Genomic DNA, 22,947 nt, shown 5'->3' on the forward strand with positions numbered 1-22,947 from the left:
CCCTAGTAGTTTAGTAGCCGTTCATATGTAGCGCTACTGACAGTCCAGTGCTGTGAAACGTGTTGGTAATGTGTAATCTGGTCATGTCTTGCTGGTGCTCATCTACCAAGCAGAGCTTACGTAACCTCACTCTTCATTTTATTGATAGACTCTAAGTTTGAACAGACCACTGCAGAATAACTGCTGCATTTGGGTTGGAATGAACATTTTCACATTTTATTTCATTTTCTTTTTATTTGCCTAATCAAAAATGTTTTCTGTTACTTGGTTTGTAATTGTTGTATTTTAATTTGTTTTGTTCACCTTTTTAAGGATCATTTGCATGTCTGTGTGAAGCAGTTTGAAATGCCTTGTTGTCAAGCTGTGCCTTGCCTAGAGTTTTGTATATTTACTTAACTCCTGAAGGAGCTGGAGCTGTTTGAACCTGTTTCAGTGTTAATCAGAATTAAAAAGATGTCCTCAGGTCACGTCAGCATCCTCCTCTAAATAACACTCTGCTGATTTTAAAAGCATGACATTTAAAGAGTAAGCTTAAAAAAGGGGGATGAGTAAAACAATGAAAACCCCCCAGAGGTTGTGAAAAAGTACCTGATCAGTGTGTCGTCATCCACAACAAGGAGCCACTTGGTTTCAGGGACAGAGCTGCTCAGAAATCTTTGCAGGATGGCAAATGTTTTCCCGCAGTGTCCTGCGAATAGAGTCATGCCATCAATAGACGGGCCTGTTGGACTTAATCACATATTGACCTTATGCTGTATTCTTGTTTACAAAGATAAATGATCCTGTTACAGGAGGGAAAACACACTTGGCATAAGCAGGCTTTTTCCATGCACTCACACGCTCGGATACACTCGTACATAAACAGGACAACAGCTGTGTGGCATGAAGACAACTCCACAGTCATAAATTATGCAAATGTTTGAGGGTTTGAAGGGCGGCAGGCTCGCCAACGGTCACAAGTGATAAATGGAAAGAGTAACATTTTACTAAGGAAAAGGTTACTGTAAGCCTTGGGAACAATGGAAAAGCCACGACTTGATTCAGCACAATGAATGAATTAACTTTATCAGCATGATTGGCTCCTTTGTGGATGTAATCACCATGTAAAGCCCAAACTGATGAGACAAAACTCGTCAAACATGGCCTATAATTAAAGCATATAAAATCAATTACAATAAACTAGTTGCTCATTAAATCTGCTTAAAAAATGACTTTCAAGAGACCATAAAAACAAACACTTTTGAAGCCCAAACCTGGGACAGTGAAGCGCATTCCCAATTTAGTTCATATTTAAGCATTAAAAGCCTCATGAGTTAAAACTGTGACAAGAAACAGTTCTGTTTCCCCGACAGAAGGCCTCAGACACACCTTCAACCGTAGGCGGACACCTGAGTGATCAAAACAATGACCTCTTGCTGAAAAAGGGCAAAAGAGAAAAAGCTTCACTCTCCTTTTTAAGAGTTGGAGAGCAGAGTATCAAATCGAGTCTTTTCAACATAAGGACGTGTCCTCTGGAGCTTTGTGCGCGGGCAGACAGCTGTTGCCTCAAATTCTGACATCTCAAACAAATAATAAGGTATGTTTGGCATGATGGGTTGGAAAGATCAAACTTTCATTGCCGCGTGTTTGACATGACTGCCAGTCGGAACAAAATGTTCTGCCAGCTCCGGGAAAACAAAAAACAGTGATGCTTTTGGTTCAGAACAAATAGAAGGAACCCAAAGATATATACCCATCAGAATCCAAATATCCGCGCAGCATCACGGCTGAGCTCAGACGTGGAAATCCCTGGTGGCAAGCATCACAAGAATACTGAGGCCCTACTGTTTTATTTATGAGGAAGCTGGTGTGTTTTTTTTTCCCTGGATCTGAATATAGAATAAGTAAGGACACCTTGAACTGCTGACAGGAATAAAATCCAAAAACACACTTTTTTTGGATAAGCCTGGTAACCTTTTTCTCATCGAAGGAGGAGAGTATGGTTCAGGGACCTTGGAAGATGTAGTAACTTCTATGTTCATGGCTCGAATGAACAGACCTTCGTTTAAACAAACACATTGCATAAACAGGGTTCTACTTTGATATTGTTTTTCTTGTGTTTCGAACTTCTCAAAAAGCTCCACATTCATACTCTGATGGGAGAGGCTGCTCTTTTAAGACCCCTTAAGTATTGATTAATCTTATTCTGACGCATTCACATCCATCCAGCTATACCGAAGGCAACTCCATGTCCATTGTCCTGCCCAAGGACACTGTGGCATGTAGAGTGCAAGTGATGGATGGAGAGGAGACTGAATCTGCTACCTCAACCTTTGTCACCCTCTTTTTTGTTCTTTGAATGTTCTGCACACACAACACTTGAACATGATAGTTTGAGTACTGTACTAAAAGTACGAAAACATAACAATTTCCTCTTTCAGGGTCTTGCGTCAACCTTCTCCTCGCTTACTCATGAATCCACCATGTTTACCCTCCAACTGTAGAGTTTATTTTCTGATTCTGAAGACATAATGCTGTCTGGAGGCTGGCGTGTTTCCATGAGACTTCTTGTCTCTTTGAGAGTCAAGATAAAAGGCGAAAACAGACAAAGGGACCACGTCTTGTTTTGCAGATCCAAACATGTAACCTCAGTTTTCTTGACATTTCTAAAGCAGTGTCTGGCATTTACTTCACATCCATCTATTTCAATATTACCTGCCAATTTTCACTTCAACAAATTGATCCAAAACACCCTTTGAGATATCCAGAAACTTCACATTCCATTGCCGTATATAGTTGAACTATTTTAAGATATGTCATTTAAAGTTTTGATGAGCAGAAGTGTGTAGAAGGTGAAAGCACAAAGAATAATGGTGCTGACAGATTCCTGACTGGTGATGAACTTCGAGGTCGCCTTCAGCGATCATTAGCATGAAACTCATTGAACACGAGCAGAAAGAAGTCACCCGAGAAAAGAAGTAGGGAAGAGGGAGAAATGATGGATGCTGGCCTTAACTCAATTTGTATTAGATATGTGTGTTTCTGGCACTGGGCGAGCCATGTGACCTCAATCCTTATGCACAATTATCTGATGCATATTATTGAACACAACTCTATTTTTGTTTTCTGTTGTCATTTTGTTATAACTCTTGCAATTTTTAATCATATGCAAATCCAATCCTCTGTAGGCTGACAGAGGCATTATGAGTGATTTTCTCTATTGACAGTTTGCATAGTAACTAAACTGAGAGAAGATTTGGGTTCTGGCTGCTTGCCAAACTAGAGGAAATCCTGCTGTCCAAAAATGGACTGTGTATTTCTGCCAAAGCTCTGATTCTTGATTGTGTCTCCCGAAAGTTGAAAAAATAAAAAAGTGACATGCTGAAAAAGTGATACTAAATGGAAGGGGACATTTGCACATAATATTTTCACATAATTTACCATCTGAGAGGAGCAGAGCTGTGGCTTACTCCCGACTAAGACATCAAACTTAAAGTCAGCCACACAAGCTCTGGGCGCCCAGGTTTCAGGAATGTGTTTAGTTATTCAAATGAGCCGATTTGAAGAGCCAAAAAACTTCCACTTGAATATTTTTCTGTCATGGCATAACCAGCTGCCAGCCTGTCAGCTTGGCATTGTGCAAAGTGTGAACAGAAGCACACATCATCTCCTGCCATGACCCCCCCACAGTGTGTGAGAAGGGAGAAATCCTGCGACAAACTCCTGCAAAAAATGTAGATCATTAATGCTGCTCTGTGGACAGTTTGACATATCTAAGTCAGGATTTGTACACTTTGCAGCATTTAGTGCCTCAATTTACCGGTTTATTTAGTTGTATTTAGCAATAAGAGCGACAAAGGTTAGCAAATTAATTTTTCTTTTCAGTTTGGAAAGATTAAAGTCTGATTGAAGTTACATGTCAGGAAACTTTTGGCAGTTTGAGTTTTAGATAACAGGTCGAGTATGCTAAATGATTCCAAAAGACCTCCTCTGAGTGTAAAAAAAGGAGGCACTTCTGGTTATTTACTAACATTTCATTGACCAAACACCATTAATCAATTAACTGCAAACATACCAGGCATAAAATTGAAAACATTGCATATTTGCAGCCTGGTTAATTTGTGTAATAAGCTGTAAACTACTACAGTCTATTTAAACAGCTCAGGGGTACCCTATCTAAAGGCTATATTATGTCATTTTCTAACTTCTTCAGGCTTTAGATAGTGATGGAGCACTAGAAACTGAGTCCTCACACTCAGTGCCTACATGTGTGTAAACCCAGATGGACCGAACCACTTATGAGATGGAGATGGGGCAATCACTGAGCCAGAGAAACGCTGTCACTGCAATGAGAGAGAGCAAAGAGTTTAATCCCTTATTTAAACTAAAGGGCTTGATAAGATGACAATTCAAAGTGCAGACTGGTTCCAGTCAAACGTGGCTGGACTCATAACAAACACGCATTAGTGAGTCATTACGGGCTGCAGAGTGAGAGTTACTGAGATGACCTGGAGGATTGTACGGTCGCCTTCACTTTTTGCTCTTCTCTAACCAGACCTTAAACTCTACATCAGCTCCAGCCTGGAACCGAGCTCTGCAGTAATGACTGGTTTTTTGAGGAAAAAGTGTCAGTGATGTCAGAGCATGTCAGTGGTCAGGATGACTTTAAGTACACACTTATTGGCGGTTACTGCCGGTTTTACCATCGCAAATGGAGAGTCTGGTGAGTGCATGTGGCATGTTTCTTATTAAGTGTGATTCAGAGTTTTCATATATAAAAAATACAAGTTGAGCAGCTGGAAACATACATAAGAGAGCAAACAAATTGTATTTAAATAAATCTAATCATATTTTTTGATTGAAAAATAGAATTTCCTTCTGGATTTTTACAAATGTTCAAAATGAGAATACAGCAGTGGCGATTGCTCTAAGACTGCAAGGGAAGCTCAGCTTCCCCTAAAATGCCCTCAGAAAATGTGGTGATATGTAGGCTACTGCTGTGTGTACATTTCGTTGACAAAATATGCGCTAGAATTCCTTCATCTTTTGTTCAGAATCAGCTACCTATCACAGGTAACTAGCTCAACCTCCTTCTAATTCATCCCCGCAGCGTCTCAGTGCTTTGACACAGTCGGAGGCTGAGCGTCTTCTGACTTCAGCGGGGAAGCGTAGAGTGGGTTGTTCCACTGTGGAAACTGGACAGTAATTGGATAAACGCTGGGCTTTGTCCCACCCATCGGACGCTCAGCATCTCTATGAGGCAGTGGGCTGGCTTGGACGCTGGACTTCTGCATGATGACTGGATGATCTGTCTGAGGCGAAATCCCTTTTTGATTGACAGTGAAATGAGCCAGTCAGGGATCTTGAAGTATAACCCTCCACCGGAGCATCTTCTTAGTTGTACATTCAGTTGTTTTGGACTGATCCGGAGGCTTTGTCGATCCCCAGAGAGTTTACTTGTCTTAAAAACAACAAGCGTTGTGTTTAAAGATTCTCTCTCTTTTCGCCAATAAGCAGCTACAGCTACAGATGCGAAGCTTCTCCCCCTGTCACTCACACCTACAGCCTGTCGTAGTCTCACGTAGCAGCTCCAGCTGCGAGCAAGCTGACACGGAGGGTAAAATTTACGTTTAAATAAATAAACAAATTTATGATGTAGGCCAGAAAAAAGATGAGCTTCCCCTCCTTGATTGACCAGCAGCCGTCACTGGAATACAGTATGCCTGCTATCTAAGATAACTTGTATCATCTCAGTTATGTTAAAAGGGCAGTGAGGACTATCTGGTAAAGCTAGTGTTTTCGCAGGATTAAGACTCTGATTCCCATGAACACTAGCACCCACTATTGTGAGGACGTGGCTTTTACCAACGCGTTCATTTGTTTTAAAGCAAATGAAGGGAAATCAAATCTTTTTGGAACCACTTTCCTTTGTTCAAGACAACAGTTCACTGGATTATTCTGGATTTACTGGAGGTGACGCAGTTATCAGTAGTTACGTAGCGATAATGTTTGAAATGTGACAACAAGCAAACTTTGTAAACTTAGTCTTTACTATAGTATAGTTCACACTACTCACAGCCCTGTGTTTTGAGATGAGTCCGCAATGTGTAACATTAATGAATTCTAGCTTTTAGCCCATGCTCTGTCACTCTCCTGTTTAGCTTTTTCTGCTCCTTTAACCTTTTTATCTTTGCCAGTTCAGCTCCAGTACCAGACATTACTAAAAAATGAATCCAAGAAATCGTTTAAGCAGAAAAAACACAGCTCTCTCTTATCGCTGCTAAACTTGGTCAGTCTGCATTGTGTTGTCATAGGAACCGTGTGCCGTAAAGCAATCTGGTCCTTGACAACCCGACTTAGAGGGTCACTGAAAGAGTCCTCACAGAGACTTCAGGTTTGCACTTTTTACTTCTCTGGCCTCAGGTCACTTCACTTCCTGCCCTTGTGAGTGTGATCCTCGTCCCTCATTGTTTTCATCTGTCTCCCATTACCTCATGCATAAAATTCTGCATCTCCCCTGTTACCTTTGCATTTTCCAGTTAGATACTGCGTTTTATTTTGATACTTTGACTTTGTAGATTTTTTTCTAGCATAGCTATGATTTTTGTTGTTGTTGTGTCTTTCTTAGTCCCCAACCTTTAAGCTGTGATTTTGCGTCAATTCTTTGTCTTGACTCCCTTGAAAATAAAGAACCTATTTCTGTTCAAAAGAGGCGGTGGATTTGTGTCCTTCCTGCCAGTCCTTGTCATAGGTCAAAGTTTGTGCAAGAGAAAGTATCTGTAGTTTTGTGTCAGGAGGGCAAATGAGCTGATAGTGTATTTATCAGAGATTAAGAGGGCAAAGTAGCATGAGGCACGTCATTGACCACAATGAGGAGGCGGCTCTTATATACTGAGGCAGCTCTGAGTGCTGTTGTTGCATATTAACAAGAAAACTGGACTGAGCACTGAGTAACCTCCAAAGAAAACGTTGACTTTTGTTCTAACAAGAAGAGGAGCCCACATATTCAAGAGAGTAGCCGATGGCAGTTTGCATCCTTCACTGCCTCAATGCAAAGAGGTCAGACAGAGCATTCTTGTTGAACCACAAACCGCCTGGAGACAGCGAGTGAAAGGTGGCTTGAGACTGAACCTTCTCCAAAAACCTTTCCAACAACAACCCTGAGCACTCCTACAGAGGGCTGATAGAAGCTACAGCCGATGAATCATCCCATTAAGCTGCTACATGAAGGTCTAAGGTGCAGTTTTGTGCCGACAGCCATCAGACTGTAAAATAATTTGAGCCCAAAAGGCCTGGGGCTCAGGCAACCAGGAGGAGCTGAAGCAGAGAGCTATTCAGCTCAAAAGAACATGGGTAGCTTTGAACGCTCTTTCCATCCACTGTATGTGCATGTTGATACACTTCTGATTATTACAATTCCAAGAGAGGAGTGTTTTTTAGTAGGTGAAGCTTTTCCTGAGGGATCAACAGTCAAGTGTTTCTTTCCAGACAACCAAATATACCCCAGGATCTCCTCCAAGTTAGCTGCTACCGGAGCAAACATTTTTCTTAAAATACAGAAACATTTACTGATATTTGGCAGCTTGTTTAGAATTTAAAGTATGGATTTTATGTGTCTTCATCTTTTGGAAATGCTCTCCTGAGTTTGAAGAAGAAATGAAAGGATAAATATCAGACTCATGCCTGATTGCTTAACAAATATTTACCCAGGAGTTACTGAGTTCATTTTAGCAAACAGAAACAAATCAGGGTAAGAAAACAAGGAAGAATTTGTCTAAAACATACAGAATCCTAAAAATAATCAGAATGAGATGGTTTGCAAATAATTTAAACCCAATATTAAGTCGACATTGGTTCAATGACAACATTTAAATGTTGAAACTCAAAATGTCTTTATGTTTCTATTTTGAATTTTGTGCCAGCAAGATTTTTCAAAGAATTTGGGCACTTTTTGAAGGAGCAGAATAATCTCAGAGCTGGTCTGGTATCAAACAAACTCCAGGGTCATTGATAAAAAGTTCCTCTTTAACCGTCTCTACCTGTTTATGCTCTAAGGCTAAGCTAAGCAAACCTCTGTCTAACTCTTACCTTGTACCCGGTGCAGAAACACGATTAAATATAAATGCGTATTGATTTCCACATCCAGCTCTTCTACAAGAAGCCTAAAGGTGAGGTTTCAAAGTAATAAACTGCTCCTTTTTTCAGCGACACTAGGCTGCGTTTTAAGAGTTTGTAGAGACACAAAAAACCGTCTAACAAAGTTTAAAAAGTGAAGGTGTCTGGTGGTTATAAACAAACTTCAACATGAGCTGATTGAAACAGCGCCAGATCACTCAGCCTTGGAGAAAAGATTTCAGCTATTGACTACAGACAGGTCTTCAGTCTGCGCTGCTCAGCAGGTGAGGTTGGCCGAGCTCCAGGTGAGTAAAAGTGCTGTTTGTAGCTGTGAGTCAGAGAGAGGCTCCTCGAATTCAAAATATAAACAAAGTGCAGGCCTTTTTGATGCCTCAGGAGTGCTCACTGACAAAATGATCAGCACAATTACCTGAAAAATCCAAATATGAAACCTCCAGATATGTGTTTCTCACACAAAAGATAAAAAAAACACATTTAGGGGCTGTTTACACGACAATGGTTTTAAGATAAAATGCAAAAGTTTTGTTGAATTTCAGCCTCCCATTTACATGGAAACGGCATTTTAGCTGACCTATGACGCTAACTTTTGGAAACGGCCTCCTCAGTGGAATTTTCTGAAATGCTGCGACTGTGTTGCCATGTGAACAGTAGGCTTGCATTTTCAGTGAAAACGCTGACTTCACGCGCATACAACAGAACAACCGAACCGTTGTTTGCAAACTACCATGTTGTGCTTGTGCTGCTCAATCAGCTCAATCTGCTGACTGTCTTTCAACAAAATGTGCATCTGTTGCGCCACTTCTGCACTTAGTACTCGCCAATACACCAGCCCAACTCTTCTTCAGTGAAGATCTACCAAAAGCTGCGTCTGGACAGTATAACTAGACAGTTATAGCACCAACTGAAGGCCTGGCATGCTTACTACAAAGTTTTCAGCCCTTTGGCGGTTCCGTGTAAACGCAGATTTTTTTAGCTGTGTTGTTGTGTAAACAGGGCCTCAAAACCTTTCTGTTTTGTCATTTTGTGATGCAAAACTCCCTGTCAGAGACAATGCATTGGAATAAACCACTGACTCAGCCTCTTCTGCTCACTTTGGCTCCAATCCACCCCCAACATTGTTTTGAATTACTGCTGCCATCCCCTGCACGAGGTGTGAGGCTGGGGACATTTCACCTTTAGTTTGTCATTTCATTTTTCATGTAGCTCCAATATGCAGCCGACCCCGCACCATTACCCAAGGCCAGAATGTGCACTGAATGTGCTGGTGGTGTTACTCAAGCTGAAGGAGGGGAGACTTACCTCGTTCAGTATTTGGTACTCCTAAATCAACAGTCGGTATTAAAGGATCAGCGTGGTCACTGTAGTACTCTATATGTAAGGCATCTTTCTCCCAGGTCTTCTTTATCACTGGAACTAAAGCAAACAGGAGAGAAATCATGTTCATCACAGCTTATTTGCAACACTATTGATATATTTAGCAACAGAGTTATATTCATTAAAATTAGCCATATTTTGAAATGATAAGAAAAAGTTGAGATATTACAACTAGACAAAATAGGCAGTAACTGCTGATCCAAGGCGCTGAGTCTTTCATGGTTTGAGGAAAATGTTATGCATTACACATTTTCATCAGAGCGGTTACTCTCAGAGTTTTCTTAAATAAATAAATAAATAAATGTGCTACTTCTAGTTTCCGTCAGCTTGTTGTTGATGCAGTCTAACACTCACAGACCTGCAGCCTCCTGACCTTCTCTCCTCTTTAAAAAAGAAAAAGCAGATCTCTGAATCTGTCTGTTTTTTTCCCTCCTTCTATTTATACACTGTGTCTTTCAGCAAAGCTATTTATACGACCTAATCATCCATCACTGCTGTAATTCTCACCATCAGAGAGAGGTTTTCTGTTTGGATGTGATTGAAACCTGACAGGCAGTATTTTGAGTTTTGTGATGAGTTTGTTGAAGCGAGAGTCTGAGCTCTGAGAAAAAAAAAAAAAAAAAAAAGAGTATCCAGAAATCTGCAGCAGCAGCTTGAGGCGGTTTTCAGCTTTCATAAATCAACAAAACAGAGTCAGAGTGGCAAAATTTAACGCTGAGAGAATGAACCAAAGAGCTGTAAGTCAGAATAGGTGGCCTTGAGTGTCACCAAAGGGCCAAACAGCAGCTCAACTTTTGATGAACAGCATGAAAAACGACTTTGCAGACCTCTGGGAGCTGCTCAGGCCTCTGCTAGCTTTAATTATTTAGTTGTTTGATAGAAGCTACACAAAAAATACATGTCTGTACTGTAGTTAATAGATCTTGAAGAACATATGGAACATTTTCACTAGTTTTTTGATGTAATATGTTTTGCTCTTTTAGAAATTCACTCAGTTTTAAAGTAAGGTTAGTTTCTTTTTGTTATGAACATTTTACAAATTGAGCTGTTCATTGATTGCTTTTTCCTCAGAATGAAATGAAAAAGACCAAAAGAACATTTTTGTCACAGGTGTTTTTTTGTGATTGAAAGAAATACAGGACAAAATAAAAAGATCTCAAGCATGAGCACCTGCAGATATCTCAGTCTCAGTTAGTATAAGATTAGCTCTGCTGCTGCAAAGGAAGAGCTACAAATGATCAGTGTTTGGCAAATTACTTTAAAAAAGTATTTAGTTGTAGTTACCGTTCTTTCCCAAAAAGTAATTGGAATTGGATTACTCTTTTCATAAGTGTAATTAGTTACCAGGGGAAGCTATAACCCCCCTGCAAGGAGGTTATGTTTTTGGGAGTTTGTCTGTCTGTGAACAACATAACTCAAAAACTAACAAACGGATCTTGATAAAATTTTCAGCAAACATTCAAAATGGGATAAGGCAGAGGTAATTCAGTTTTGGAGGATCCAGATCACTGTCTACATTCAGGATTTGTTTTTTAAAGGATTATTTATCACTGTGAGGTAGGGCAGTTTTTTCCATATGTGTATATATCACCACGATAAATGGTCAGATTGCTTTGCAAAACAATACAAGACAAGATCACCATGATTTCTGAAAAATGTCAAAGTATGATCCGGATCCTGGCAATATTCTGGATACTAAGATCCAGAATATGAAATATGTACTGGGGCATCAAAATTTCTAACACTGTCAGGTAATACATTATTGTACAAATTTGCAACTAACACCATATTGTAGAAACCAGTCTTCTGAAAGGGAGTATAACATTAAAGTAAGACTTAATTGTTGCGTGACAATCACAGGTCTGCGCTTTCTGAGTACTTTACTGGTTATTCTGTTACTTTTTGTTCAAAAACTTCTAATATGTAAAAGAATTCAGATCTCTGAGCAGGCTTGCTCTAGGACAAAATGTAGAATATAACATAATAAAATATTACTGAATATTCTTTTATTGATCCCCTATGTTTTTTTTTGGCACAACAGCTCATAGAAAAGTGCAATAAATGCAATAACAAAAAGAAATAGAACAATAATAAGAATATGAAATTAGAAATTTAAAGGAATATAGAAAAGTAGAAAATGTTACTATTTAAATATTAACATTAAGACAAATAAGAACAAGATTATCACTGAAAAATAAACAATGAGTACTGGGATAATGTGCAAAAGGACCTGTATTTTTTTATGTACTGTATTTACGCTTCACATATGTGTTTTCATCATTTACATCAATGACGTTGAAGGAGTGCCCATGCTTCCATCCCGAGAACAGTTTTAATTTGACAAACAGCTCCGGACTCTTTATTGTTGCATCTAGTTGTCTTGTGTGGCTGTTTGCAGTTCCCTGTGGTTTGTAACAACACCGTCCTATCTGAGCTCTGGCTCTTATTGGCTTACCATGAAACTGTACTCTACTTTTTGCCAATCCTTATGACTTGTGTGTCTGTCACTCTTTCCCCCTCACCAAAGAATCAGAAAAAGAAACCCACATTGGATGTACAGCTTTGTCCTGTGCCTGACTGAATGAGCCAGGTGAGATACTATCTGTTGGATATCAGTACATAGTAACATGCCACATTTCACTGTTGGTAACTTTTGAAACTATACTTAAATAGATTACCTGTCACTTGAAAAACAATAATGGCATTATTCCCAACACTGCAAATTATAATACAATCCAAAGTCTACAGTGAGGCTTTGACCCAGTAAAGGTGCTGTTAAAAAGTACAGGAACCAGAAAATCTGGAGCAGCTCGAGGTTGTTCATCCTTTTTCTACATCAGCTGCATGATTTCAAATCAATGCTCGAGCATTTTGATCTATATAATCAGCAGAGAGGGAGATTAAAAAAGCTCAACACTTAATGTTGCTGTAAATTATATGTGATGCTCCGTCATGCCTAATGTGTATTGATCTTACATAACCTTTGATTCATAAATCTCATGCTCATTCTCATCTTGTCTACCTTTAAAAGTGACAATGGCAGCTTGGCACCGGGAACTGTAATTAAGGTAATTAGTGCAATCACTTTGTGCAATATCCTCAGAGAGCGATGAACAATTTGTCTGATCCCTTTCAAATGTACCTGCTGCCTTATTTCATCAGGTTAAAAGGGAAGCAGCATAAAGCCACGAAGAACTCGCAAATAAAAAGCTAAACACGCGTAAATGATTTTGTAACAGCTGCAGGATTGTTGGATGATAGTCCTCTTTAAGCATCAATGTGGGCATGCAATTAAACAGGCTGAGGTATTTTTATGCCTTCAGTACTTTAAAATCTTTTCAAAAAAGAGGGTGAAATTATCCAGCGAGAGGCTCTACGGTGCTAATAAGATAAAGCTTTTATTCAGACACACATGTCAAAGGCAAAACAAATCCATTAAGTGAAAACAAAGGTGCAACAACAAGCTGTTTTAATGGAAAATATGTGTCTCTGTTTGGTTCAGGAAAAGTGGATGCGTGACTCACCTCTTTCACTGTGAAACTTCCTACACGTTTTCACAGCAACAAATATATCTTCTTTATTTACAGGCTCCCCCTTTGATGAATAAAATAGGAGACATAAATCAGTGAAATGCTTGCAGGAATAAACAGCATAAATCATATTTAATTACAACAGAATCTATAATACATGCAGCTGAATGGTTAAAACTGAGTTTTCAGGCGATATTAAGTGTCAACGTGATCAGTGAGAGTTGTTATCTCCAAAGGGAAATTAGAATTGAATATTTCTCTTAATGGGATGAGGTCATTATGCCCTCTGGTTGTCTCTGGCTCTTCTTTCAAAGTTAAAGACAGCTGATAACACCGCAGCATATTTAAAAATTCAGTACTTATTATAAAACCTTTTGGAATAAAAAAATGAACACAAATGAGACTGGGAATGGAAGAAAATGATTAAAGCTAGGGGAGGTAATTCATTGTTGATGCACTCTTGGATCCATTTGTTAATATTCTTGTCACACCAGGACATTAATCAGCGAAAAAGTTGGAAAGAAGTTACGAAAGAAAAATCTGGAGACTGTGTTGGATCAATGTATCCATTTAGACTGAATTAGATGACTGGACTGACTTTGCTGATGAAGTGATAGGATTGCTTACCTATGAATGTATGCCAACCTGCAGACACTCTGACTGTATACTCACTTTATATTTGTGCTGGGATTCTACAAACTAAAGCTGTTGCACAAAACAAGTTTCACCAGAATGGCAGAGAAAGTGAAACCGTTTTGCCATCATCTTCTGCAGCTCTTCAAAGCTCCAAAGCGAGGCAGAGCATGTTCACAGGATTTCAGGGAGTGACTTTCACATTTTTCGGTTCAGATCATTGACTATAATAAGCAAGGCAAAGCTCCCCCATCTCCTCCCACTGTGTAAAAATGAAGCCAAAATACAACTGCGATGGGTGATGACATATTGCGTGGGGGATTTTTTTTGGGCCAAGGCATGCACAGAATTATACTGGCTCATGGAGCTATGGGACTGAACAGCAAAGATATGTCAGGTGAGGACTAATTTCAGTAGATTTTTAGTGTTTGTCATGTCTATTTTCTGCGTTCCTCCTTTACCATGCTTTTCTGATAAAGAATGCTGCAGGTTCTTCAACTACATTTCTCCAAAATGAGTTTATCATGGTCAGAAATTACAGCTATGATAAATGCAATGTAAAAGTGTTTGAGAAATCTTTCTTTTGTGGGTTACTGATAATGACCTCCACCAAGGAGGTTATGATTTTTTGGACTTTATCTGTTTGTTTGTCTGTAAGCAACATAACTCAAAAAGTATCGGACAGATCTTAATAAAATTTTCAGGAAATGTTCAAAATGGGGTAAGGAAGAAGTGATTCAATTTTTGAGGTGATCCCGATAACCTTCTGGATCCAGAACTTTTTTAAAGCAATTTTTGTCATTGTGTCACATGACTTGTGCACGCTATGAGTCAATGGGAAGCAATGTCGCCACAAAGGTGGCCATCTTGGGACAGGGCTGCTCGATCACTCATAGCATTAAAGTCAGTGGTGCAAGGACTTTGAAGTAACTGCAGATTGCTCAATTTTCAACAGATTTTAAAATGACTTGGTTTGTTATAAATGTCAGAGATGCAGTTATTTTACTGCATACTTAAAAATAATTAAAACCATTAAATTCGATGTATACATTTTTATTGAGTTCATAGGTAACTGTTGATAAGGTTTGTAATAAACCAATCTGTTTGTAAATCTGTCAAGAATATGGCGAGTTACGAATGTTTAATGAGTAAAGCATCTACCTCGCCTCCGACTGTCCCAAGATAGCCGCCAGGCGACAATGCTGCCAACTCTGCCTAAAGACATCTAGCGCTCTCATATGTATCTATGGTTTTCACCACAATAAATGGCTGGATTGCCCTTGAAAGCAATACATGACAAGGTCACCATAACTTCTGACAGATGTGAAAGTAGGATCAAGATCCTGGCAATATTCTGGATACTAAGATCTAGAATACGAAATATGAACTGGGTCATCAAATTTTCAACACTGTCAGGTAACAGATTATCATACAAACCTGCAACTAACACCAAACTGTAGCAGACAGTCTACTGAAAGGGAGTATAACATTAAAGTAGGACTAAAGTGTTGGTGACAATCACAATATGCTTGGCGGAGGTCTGTGCTCTCTGAGTGCTTTCCTAGTTCCATCTGTTTTGATAGAGGAGGTTGGGTTTATGATGTATTGCTACTGCAGTCAGTCACCAGGAGGAGCTCTAAACATTTTGGCTTCTCTCATGGGCTGTGAAAGTGCTGTTCATCTTTTTATACTATATAAGTTGGACACTTTCAAAATCAAGCCTCCTTTTGTTGCTTTTTTGTTGCACTCTCATATGATTGAGAAATAAAAACATTATGAAGCTGATCTTTCTGCATCTTTTAGTCCTTTGTTTTTATTAAAATCCCAGAGGTGCTTTTCTTTTGCCTTAACAGTCACAGAAAGGTTTTAATAAATCAGTGACAGCAGAAAGCATTAGAGTTGGTCTAAACATTAAAATGCCATCAGCTGCTGCACAAACCATTAATTTTCTACAAACATTTATGAACAGAATGTGAGGTACAGAAAGTCTTTGAGGCACAATCAAGTCTGGACATCAAGTATACATTTAAAACTGAGAAATAACAATCATTTTTAATGATTGTAGTTTATGATGACTGGAACTGCATTGTTTTTCATGAATTATTCAACCTGAAGTAGGTTTTGCTCTGACAGAAATTTGTGACTTGACATTTGAACACATCTCTCTGAAAGTTAAAAAAAAGCGTTTCAGCAACAATATCTTTCATACAGAGTCAAGTTTCTGACCACCCGGTGAAACTTGGCCCTATATTTACTCTTTCTTAACTTGTTTTTTTTGGGGTCTTTACAAACTCTTGAGGGAAATATTGGCTCTTTAGCAGCTTGAGGCTCCACTTTGTTCTCTTTGAGCCAGTAACTGTGTCTGTCTGCTGTTTGGTACAAACATTTGGGTTTGAGCTGAAGACATCTTACTGAAGAAACAAATGTGAGAGGGTTGCAGCTGCTCAGCTCAACAACCACCTGACACTTGATATGAAATGTGGAAAGCTAGTCAAAGTGCAGATTTAAATGATAATACTTTGTAGTTTTATCCCACAAGTCACTCTTTACTTGACTACACATTTATAGTGGAATTAACTTTGGATAAAACGGAAAAAATAATGAATTAATTCATTTCACATCTGGTAATCTGAAACAAACAATGTTTGGATTTTTCTGACTGACAAACACAATGATGAATTACTTATTATAACGATCCATGAATGTTTGATCAGCTGTTTAGGTTAATCCCTCAAACAAGATGCACCAATCTTCACACCAATTTTAAGACCTCCAGAGCACAGTAACACTGAGAATAAATTGATATTTAAGGATTTACTCACTCCCATTTCTTCCTCTGAGCTATTTCTCTGTTCTTTGTCAGTTTCACTCATTTTAAAAGAGCTGACTCATGTCTGATGCAAAACAGGCCTCCTTCATCATGTCCAGCATGCAGATAGAAGCCAGGAGATGGGGAGTTCATTTTTTTTCGGACGTGTCTGGCTGCTCAGATCACTTTTTATATTGCCGTCCTTCACCTCCTCTAATCTGCCTCTTGAGACTCTTGATTCTTTGTTGACTCTGCAGCTGAGAGCTGCAGTGACCCAATGGGCAATTTGTTGTGCTACTGTTTCTCACTCTGACCGATTAGGACACGTCCTCTCTTGTTTGGTGTGAATGGGAACTTCTCTCTGAATACTTATTAAACTGTGACCTTCATGATTCTTTGCTGGCTGCTTCAGTGTTTGTCCTTTTTCTGGTCAGAAGAATGCAGTTTTAAGAGAACATGGATTTCCATTGACAAACCACATGAATATGAGTGTACCTGTTCAGAATGCAACAAACTTGAATCAGGCACTAGAACATACAATAGACATGAAGCTTGTGATTAGAACCAGAAATGAAACTGGACTTGGTGTCTCATCTAGAGTACCTACATCAGCAGCTCTGGCCTATAAAATCAACTCTTTTGCCCACTCACTTCAAAATAAAGTTTTTTCACTAGTACTGTTGGTTTTTGCTGGGGATGTAAGGTCAACAGCTACTGGCTAAAGGTCATGTAACTTTTTTAAAAAGTTTGAAAACTTAACTTTTTAAAGCAAGTCAAACTATAAATACGCATACTACACCGTGGTAAACCCTGAGTTATTTTCAATATTCATATTTTAGTCAGAAAAATCATTAACAGAGGAGGAAATGGAGCAGTTCAGATACTGAGAGTACTTTTTGTGTGACTTCTCCATGTTGTTCTCCTCAGCCACACCCACTCACTGTCTCCCACTCAGATAAACACATCTCTAGCATGGCCCTCACAAACTGCCAATTATTTCAAGACTATATGAAGAATCCGCCTGCCTCTGAGACATTTCCCCCCTGCATATAAAAACCTACCGTGATGTCTGTTCTCGGTGTAGCATGGTGGGTATGAAATGACTTATAAGGACATTAACTAAAGATCAATACTCATTTTGTAATAAAGCCTTAACTCCAGCTTGAGAGACCAGAGACATGCCATGAAGTGTTATACTTGCAGAACAAAATCAGTTCTTGACCCTCTGATTAGTGGCTTTCTTATAATTTTAGAGCTACTTGTGAAATTATCAAGTGAAGGTCTTCACACTATAATCATAAAACAAGCTTTAAATGAGCCTGTGGTGCTTGCAGTCATAAATGTCTCACTGTGTGGAGTTCTTTATCACATGAGGTAAGGTTTCCTTTTGTGAGCACATAGAGAAAATTTGCTTTTGCAAGCTTTCAGTTGGGCAAAAGTCTGTGGTGATCCCAAAACTCTTATCTGAGACCCAGTTTTTGTTTTTGTTTTAAATAATCAAAATAAATACTACACTATTATATAATCAAGCTCCTAAGTTCATTCGACATGATTCTCTTCATCCTGTTTTCCTGTGAAGATAAGTCACCCGGTTATCTTCAGATCTGGACCTGACTCTGGGTGATGATAATGCCAGTCCCCAGAGATGCAGAACCACAAAGCAAACATATAATAGGCTTAACTCACCTCATTAGTGTGAGCTAAGGCAGCATAGCATGCCATGGTCTGACCCATCACAGTGACCGGCTTATTGTTTTGTTCTATGGATCCTCTGTTAATTATCCTGTTATCACAAAGACAATGTTTGCTATCTCCAGAAAATGAGATAAGTGAGTTGAAATCTTGGGATGAAAAGAGGAAATTACTCTGTATCATGAAAAGATAGTGATACACGTCTCCTGTAATCTTAAATGTTTTGATGAGGATACATCTTTATCTGATATCTTTAACAGTTGTGTTTATGTGCTACTTCATTAACTCATGTCTCATGACCTCTTTGACTCGTGTTTTTATATTTTCTAAACCTCTTTTTTGTATTTTTAACAACTGTAAAACCTCTGTAGTTCAATGCTGTCTTATCTTGAATTTTATGCATCCCCCTTGCCTGTTCTATATTCTTGTCATATTTTAGTATCAGTAATGTCTTTTAAAATGTGTCGAAACTTCTTGTCTCACACATTCACATTAAATAAGGATTAAATTTGTGTCTTCAATTCATATTTGTTATCGTGTCCTTTGATATTTCTAAAACCTTTTTATTTGCATGCCATCACTTTCTTTATATACACTATAGAAGTTATAATCCTATGTTTATATTTATCTTGTCACAAAGGATTTGGTATTTGTAACACCTCTTTATATCTGTTATGTCTGTAAATAGACCATATCAGACAGGAAGTGAAGCAGAAAATAAGGATGTATCATAAAGTTTGTAATCCCTCCTTTACTCTACGCCTTTGTCATGTAGGATATGTGCCTGAGGCATACTGAGTCCACGCCTGTCATATGTAATGTATTACATAAATAAAAGTTGACTTGACTACAAAGAAATATCAAGGCCAGCTTATTCACGTGCCGCACACATCCTTGAGCCACATATGCTTTACTTTAAAAATATGCGGAAGACTCACGTGTTTTGCTCCTGTTACTAAACTCTGGTGAGCATGTGTGTGAAGTGGTTCACAGAAGGGACAAAGAGCTTAAAAAAAGAGCTGGTTAGTCATCAGACGTGGAAAATGTGAATTTGCATATTGATTTCAGTTTCCTTAGTCCAGTTATGTTCAGAGTGTCGAGGTGACAGAACGTGATTCACAAAAACGTTGGGCTGCCTTGACTGTTAAATGGTGCTTCGTTTGGGTTGGAGATGGATAAACCTCAACATATTTGGACACATATGAAAAATAAATCAGGAATTTGGTGGAAGAATAAAGAACATTTTTTCAACAGAGGAGTATTTCTATGACATCTAAGGTTGTCCTGCATTGTCTGCAGCAGAGCCAAGATCACCACAGAACTGCCAGTCTTTTCAGGGAAGCATCTTTGTTGTATTTAAAGGTTTCATTTTGTTCCAGCACAATATCCCACATACTGAGGACAGTCGCATTGATCTGCAGACAGAGCAGATACTCACACACAGTGGAGGCTGGCGGCTCAGAGTGGTGGCACAGTGGCTGGTCTGAGGGGAGTCCTCTGGCTCGGTGCACAGCTCAGGGACAGCAGTGAGACGTGGGCCGCTCCCGTTGTCCCAGATATACAAGGCAACCTGCTCGAACACAGATTCAAGTCATATCTTTCATAGTTTCAGGCAAACGACAAGGTGCAAACCCATCAGACATTACTACGTTATTACAAAGACAAGAGCAGAGCAGTAAAATGATGACGACAGGACTGTTTTGCTTTCACTACACAACCCCGGTGAACATATTTATTATTTAAGATGCGTAACAAAAGAGATAAATAGGGAGGGTGAAGAGGGAGTAATTTGGAGCTGGTGAGTTTCGCTTTCTGCAGAAGAGCACAATAAAATCTGGGGTTTAGTTTAAGTATTCTTCAGGGGAAGATCTCAACGTAACAGAGAAAGAATTGGTAATGAGGACAGTACAATCAGTGCTGTGTGAATTTGGAAACTGTCTCAGAGAATCTGGAACAACAGAAACTGTGAAACCTGATGTTTTGCTGAATTAAAGTCAGGAACTGAGGCTGACAGTAATCTGGATGACATGGGAGATTTATGTGGAGTCTCTCTTTACTTTTCTATAAAGTATAAGTGGTTTGTTGTCACATAAATGAGGTTTGATATGTCTGTTTGTGAAGTGCATTTAAGTGTTTATAGAGCCATAAATCTGCATAAATATACTCTGATTCTGTTTTAAACTTCTGCAGCAACCTCTTTCTCATACATATATATTGTGTACAGTGTAATAATTGAATATTCAGCATCCAAGTCCCACCATCTCTGACTGAAGCATCTTTCCAGGACTGATCCTAATAAGTCTGCAGCTGCTGTGTTTACCCAACAAACCCCTTGGTGCCTCCCTGGCTGAATTTCAGTGATAAAAATAAGAACCTCAATGCAGCGCCATGACAATTCTCCCAAGTAATAAGATTTAGCTTCAGGTTAGATGGATTCCATGCCTCCTCTCTTTTCGGTGAAAATAAATAACAGTTGGTCCTTGTTGGCTTGAGTGTGACAAACAAGAAAATAGCTGGAAATGGATGAAAAATCTTAAACCTTATCATAACTTTCCAAGCAGGATGACTGTGAAGGTATCTTACATGATATCTTACCTCATGTTTCAGGTCAATAGTGAAGTCAGATTTAAGAGGCTCATCTCTCACTTTATTGGCAAGCCTGATATAGAAAATGAAAGATTTCATTGTCAGAAATATGCAATGAAAACAAGCCTCTGAAAAATAAGGAACACAGTCAGGGTATGAACCAAACAACTCAATTTTACAAACACAAACTGATCCACTCACCGCTCAACAAGTGGGATGCTTAAGGCCCAGGCAGCAGCAAAGTCTGGGTATTTAAAGACAGAGGGATTCTCTGCGAAGGCGTAGTGATGGATGATGGTCGACTCGGCGTCATGGAGGGGCTTACCGAGGAACCACTCCTGACAAATGAGAAGTACGTGACAGGATGTCAGCGTGAGCGCAGGCTGCTTCTTTTCACTTTTGGATTTTGCACTGCAGGTTTTTATTTTACCATCGATACAAAACTGTGAGGTTTTATGAAGGGACACCCTCAGACATCTGGTCCAATTTTGCAATTTTTACACAGTGTGTGGCAGAAAAAAAAGTGTTTCCAGTGAGTGGGTTTGTCACCCATTGAGCAAATAATGAGTTTTTTGGTAGTTTGATGAGAAAACTGGCACAGTCTGTGTCTGAAGAGTGAAAAACCAGCGGCCTCGTTGTGTGTTCAGAGCTTTTCTGCTTTTGAAATACAAAGTCATATGAAACAGTGCCACCTAAATCCTATATATGGTCAATAATGAAGCTATGGGCTGTGTAGCATATTCACTGGTAAGATGCACTGCTTTGATTTCGATTAAAACTACACGATAAACGATTAATTACCACTCCTCAGGAAAAGGGGGTAAAAGCTCTCCCACTTTTTAAACACATATTTACGTTAATCAAAGATGGGGGCTGCAGTGATGTAGCAAAATGTCATCATTATGCCTTACACATGCTCTTGAATGAGTGTTTCAGACTTCTTGATTAAACTCCCATTGTTCCGCAGACTATGCCCTCAGCATAAAGCCACAATTTATAATTTGCCACATGAATGACTACAATCAGACATATAATAAGAACGAACTGTAATGAACTGCAACAAACTGCAACAAACTGCAAGACCTTTACGGTGTGATTTTGCTGAACTGTTATAAACAGTGTGAGTGAATCAGACCTTAACACTGGGCAAAAAGCCGTTGCAAGTATTGATGTAGCAACCAGGGGCCTAAATGCTCTGTGAGTTTATCCCTGGGAGAGCCTCAGTGTGAATTCTTGATACAGCAACAAGTTCTGCTTTGTTTACTGCTGTTTAAACCATTTCTAATGGATGACAAACACTACTTTTTATTTGTTGTCTTCAACAGTTTGATAAGTGTTACAAATCATGTTGCTTCCTGTGTTTCAGTGTCTTATTAGTGAATGATCATTTAAAAAAAAGACAGACCGTTTCTCCACGCAGACATCACCCCTTAAAATATTCCAGAAAGAATGGCATTTTTTCTCTCTAATAACAGCATAAGGCCGACCACACTGTGTGATAACACCTGAGTGAGAAGTCTTTGCTTCAGGGGATGTTGAAATGAATCAAATCACAAGGTGATAAATCCATTGCTGCTGCCTCCTCAGAATAAGGTTGCATAAAGTCATTTATAAAAAAAGAATTCCATCTCCGACTTGGTAATGAAATATCACACTGCAGGGTTTAAATAGTCCGAAATGAAAGTGAAAAGGGGTTCCATTAGTTGTTTTGAAGAGTTTCTGAGAGCTAGACCAAAACAAGCTTCAGCATCTGCTGATTCAAAATTAGCATTTTCAAAAGCTAACCCTGTAGGCTCTACCTCAAAGTGTTTCTAACATCATTTGGCAAATCACCCTTTGGCATTTAAAAGCTGGCTCAAACTCGTGTTGTGGAGGCTTGTCAACAAGTACAGAGGGCAAAAAACACCCCCACGAAACATAAAAACAAGCCTGTTATTCAGATGACTCTGATAACTCATAAAGTATTGATGGAGGAAAGTATCTGCTAGGCTTGATTAAGGAAAATATTTTTTGATATAACCTCTCACATTTGAGTCTCTGACTCCAAAGCTGATCATAAGTTTGAATTAAACCAAAAAAAATTATCCCTTATACATGCTTTTAAATTGTTTTATTCTTATTTATTTTTATTTATCTGTCCCCTGTGCGGTACCTCAAGGGTCAGTTCTGGGACCACTTCTTTTCAATATGCGGCTATGGGACATTTTA

At 39.1% G+C, this 22,947-nt stretch overlaps 1 protein-coding gene across 1 annotated transcript in view; it reads right to left on the minus strand.

The window, feature by feature from the left end:
* Window positions 1-22,947, minus strand: part of b3glcta (beta 3-glucosyltransferase a) — an 80,935-nt gene that overhangs the window by 6,182 nt on the left and 51,806 nt on the right. The window contains exons 7-12 of the mRNA XM_074680183.1: window positions 20,941-21,077; window positions 20,749-20,812; window positions 19,592-19,723; window positions 13,014-13,083; window positions 9,415-9,528; window positions 589-688 (exon numbers count right to left, since the gene is read on the minus strand). Of these exons, the coding sequence (XP_074536284.1) occupies window positions 589-688; window positions 9,415-9,528; window positions 13,014-13,083; window positions 19,592-19,723; window positions 20,749-20,812; window positions 20,941-21,077 (617 nt within the window). The remainder of the gene's footprint in view (window positions 1-588; window positions 689-9,414; window positions 9,529-13,013; window positions 13,084-19,591; window positions 19,724-20,748; window positions 20,813-20,940; window positions 21,078-22,947) is intronic.

The sequence above is a fragment of the Halichoeres trimaculatus genome, unplaced genomic scaffold (assembly GCF_033239565.1).
Source record: "Halichoeres trimaculatus isolate MK-OKI-2021-1 unplaced genomic scaffold, fHalTri1.1 fHalTri1_scaffold_9, whole genome shotgun sequence".
Classification (NCBI taxonomy): domain Eukaryota; kingdom Metazoa; phylum Chordata; class Actinopteri; order Labriformes; family Labridae; genus Halichoeres; species Halichoeres trimaculatus.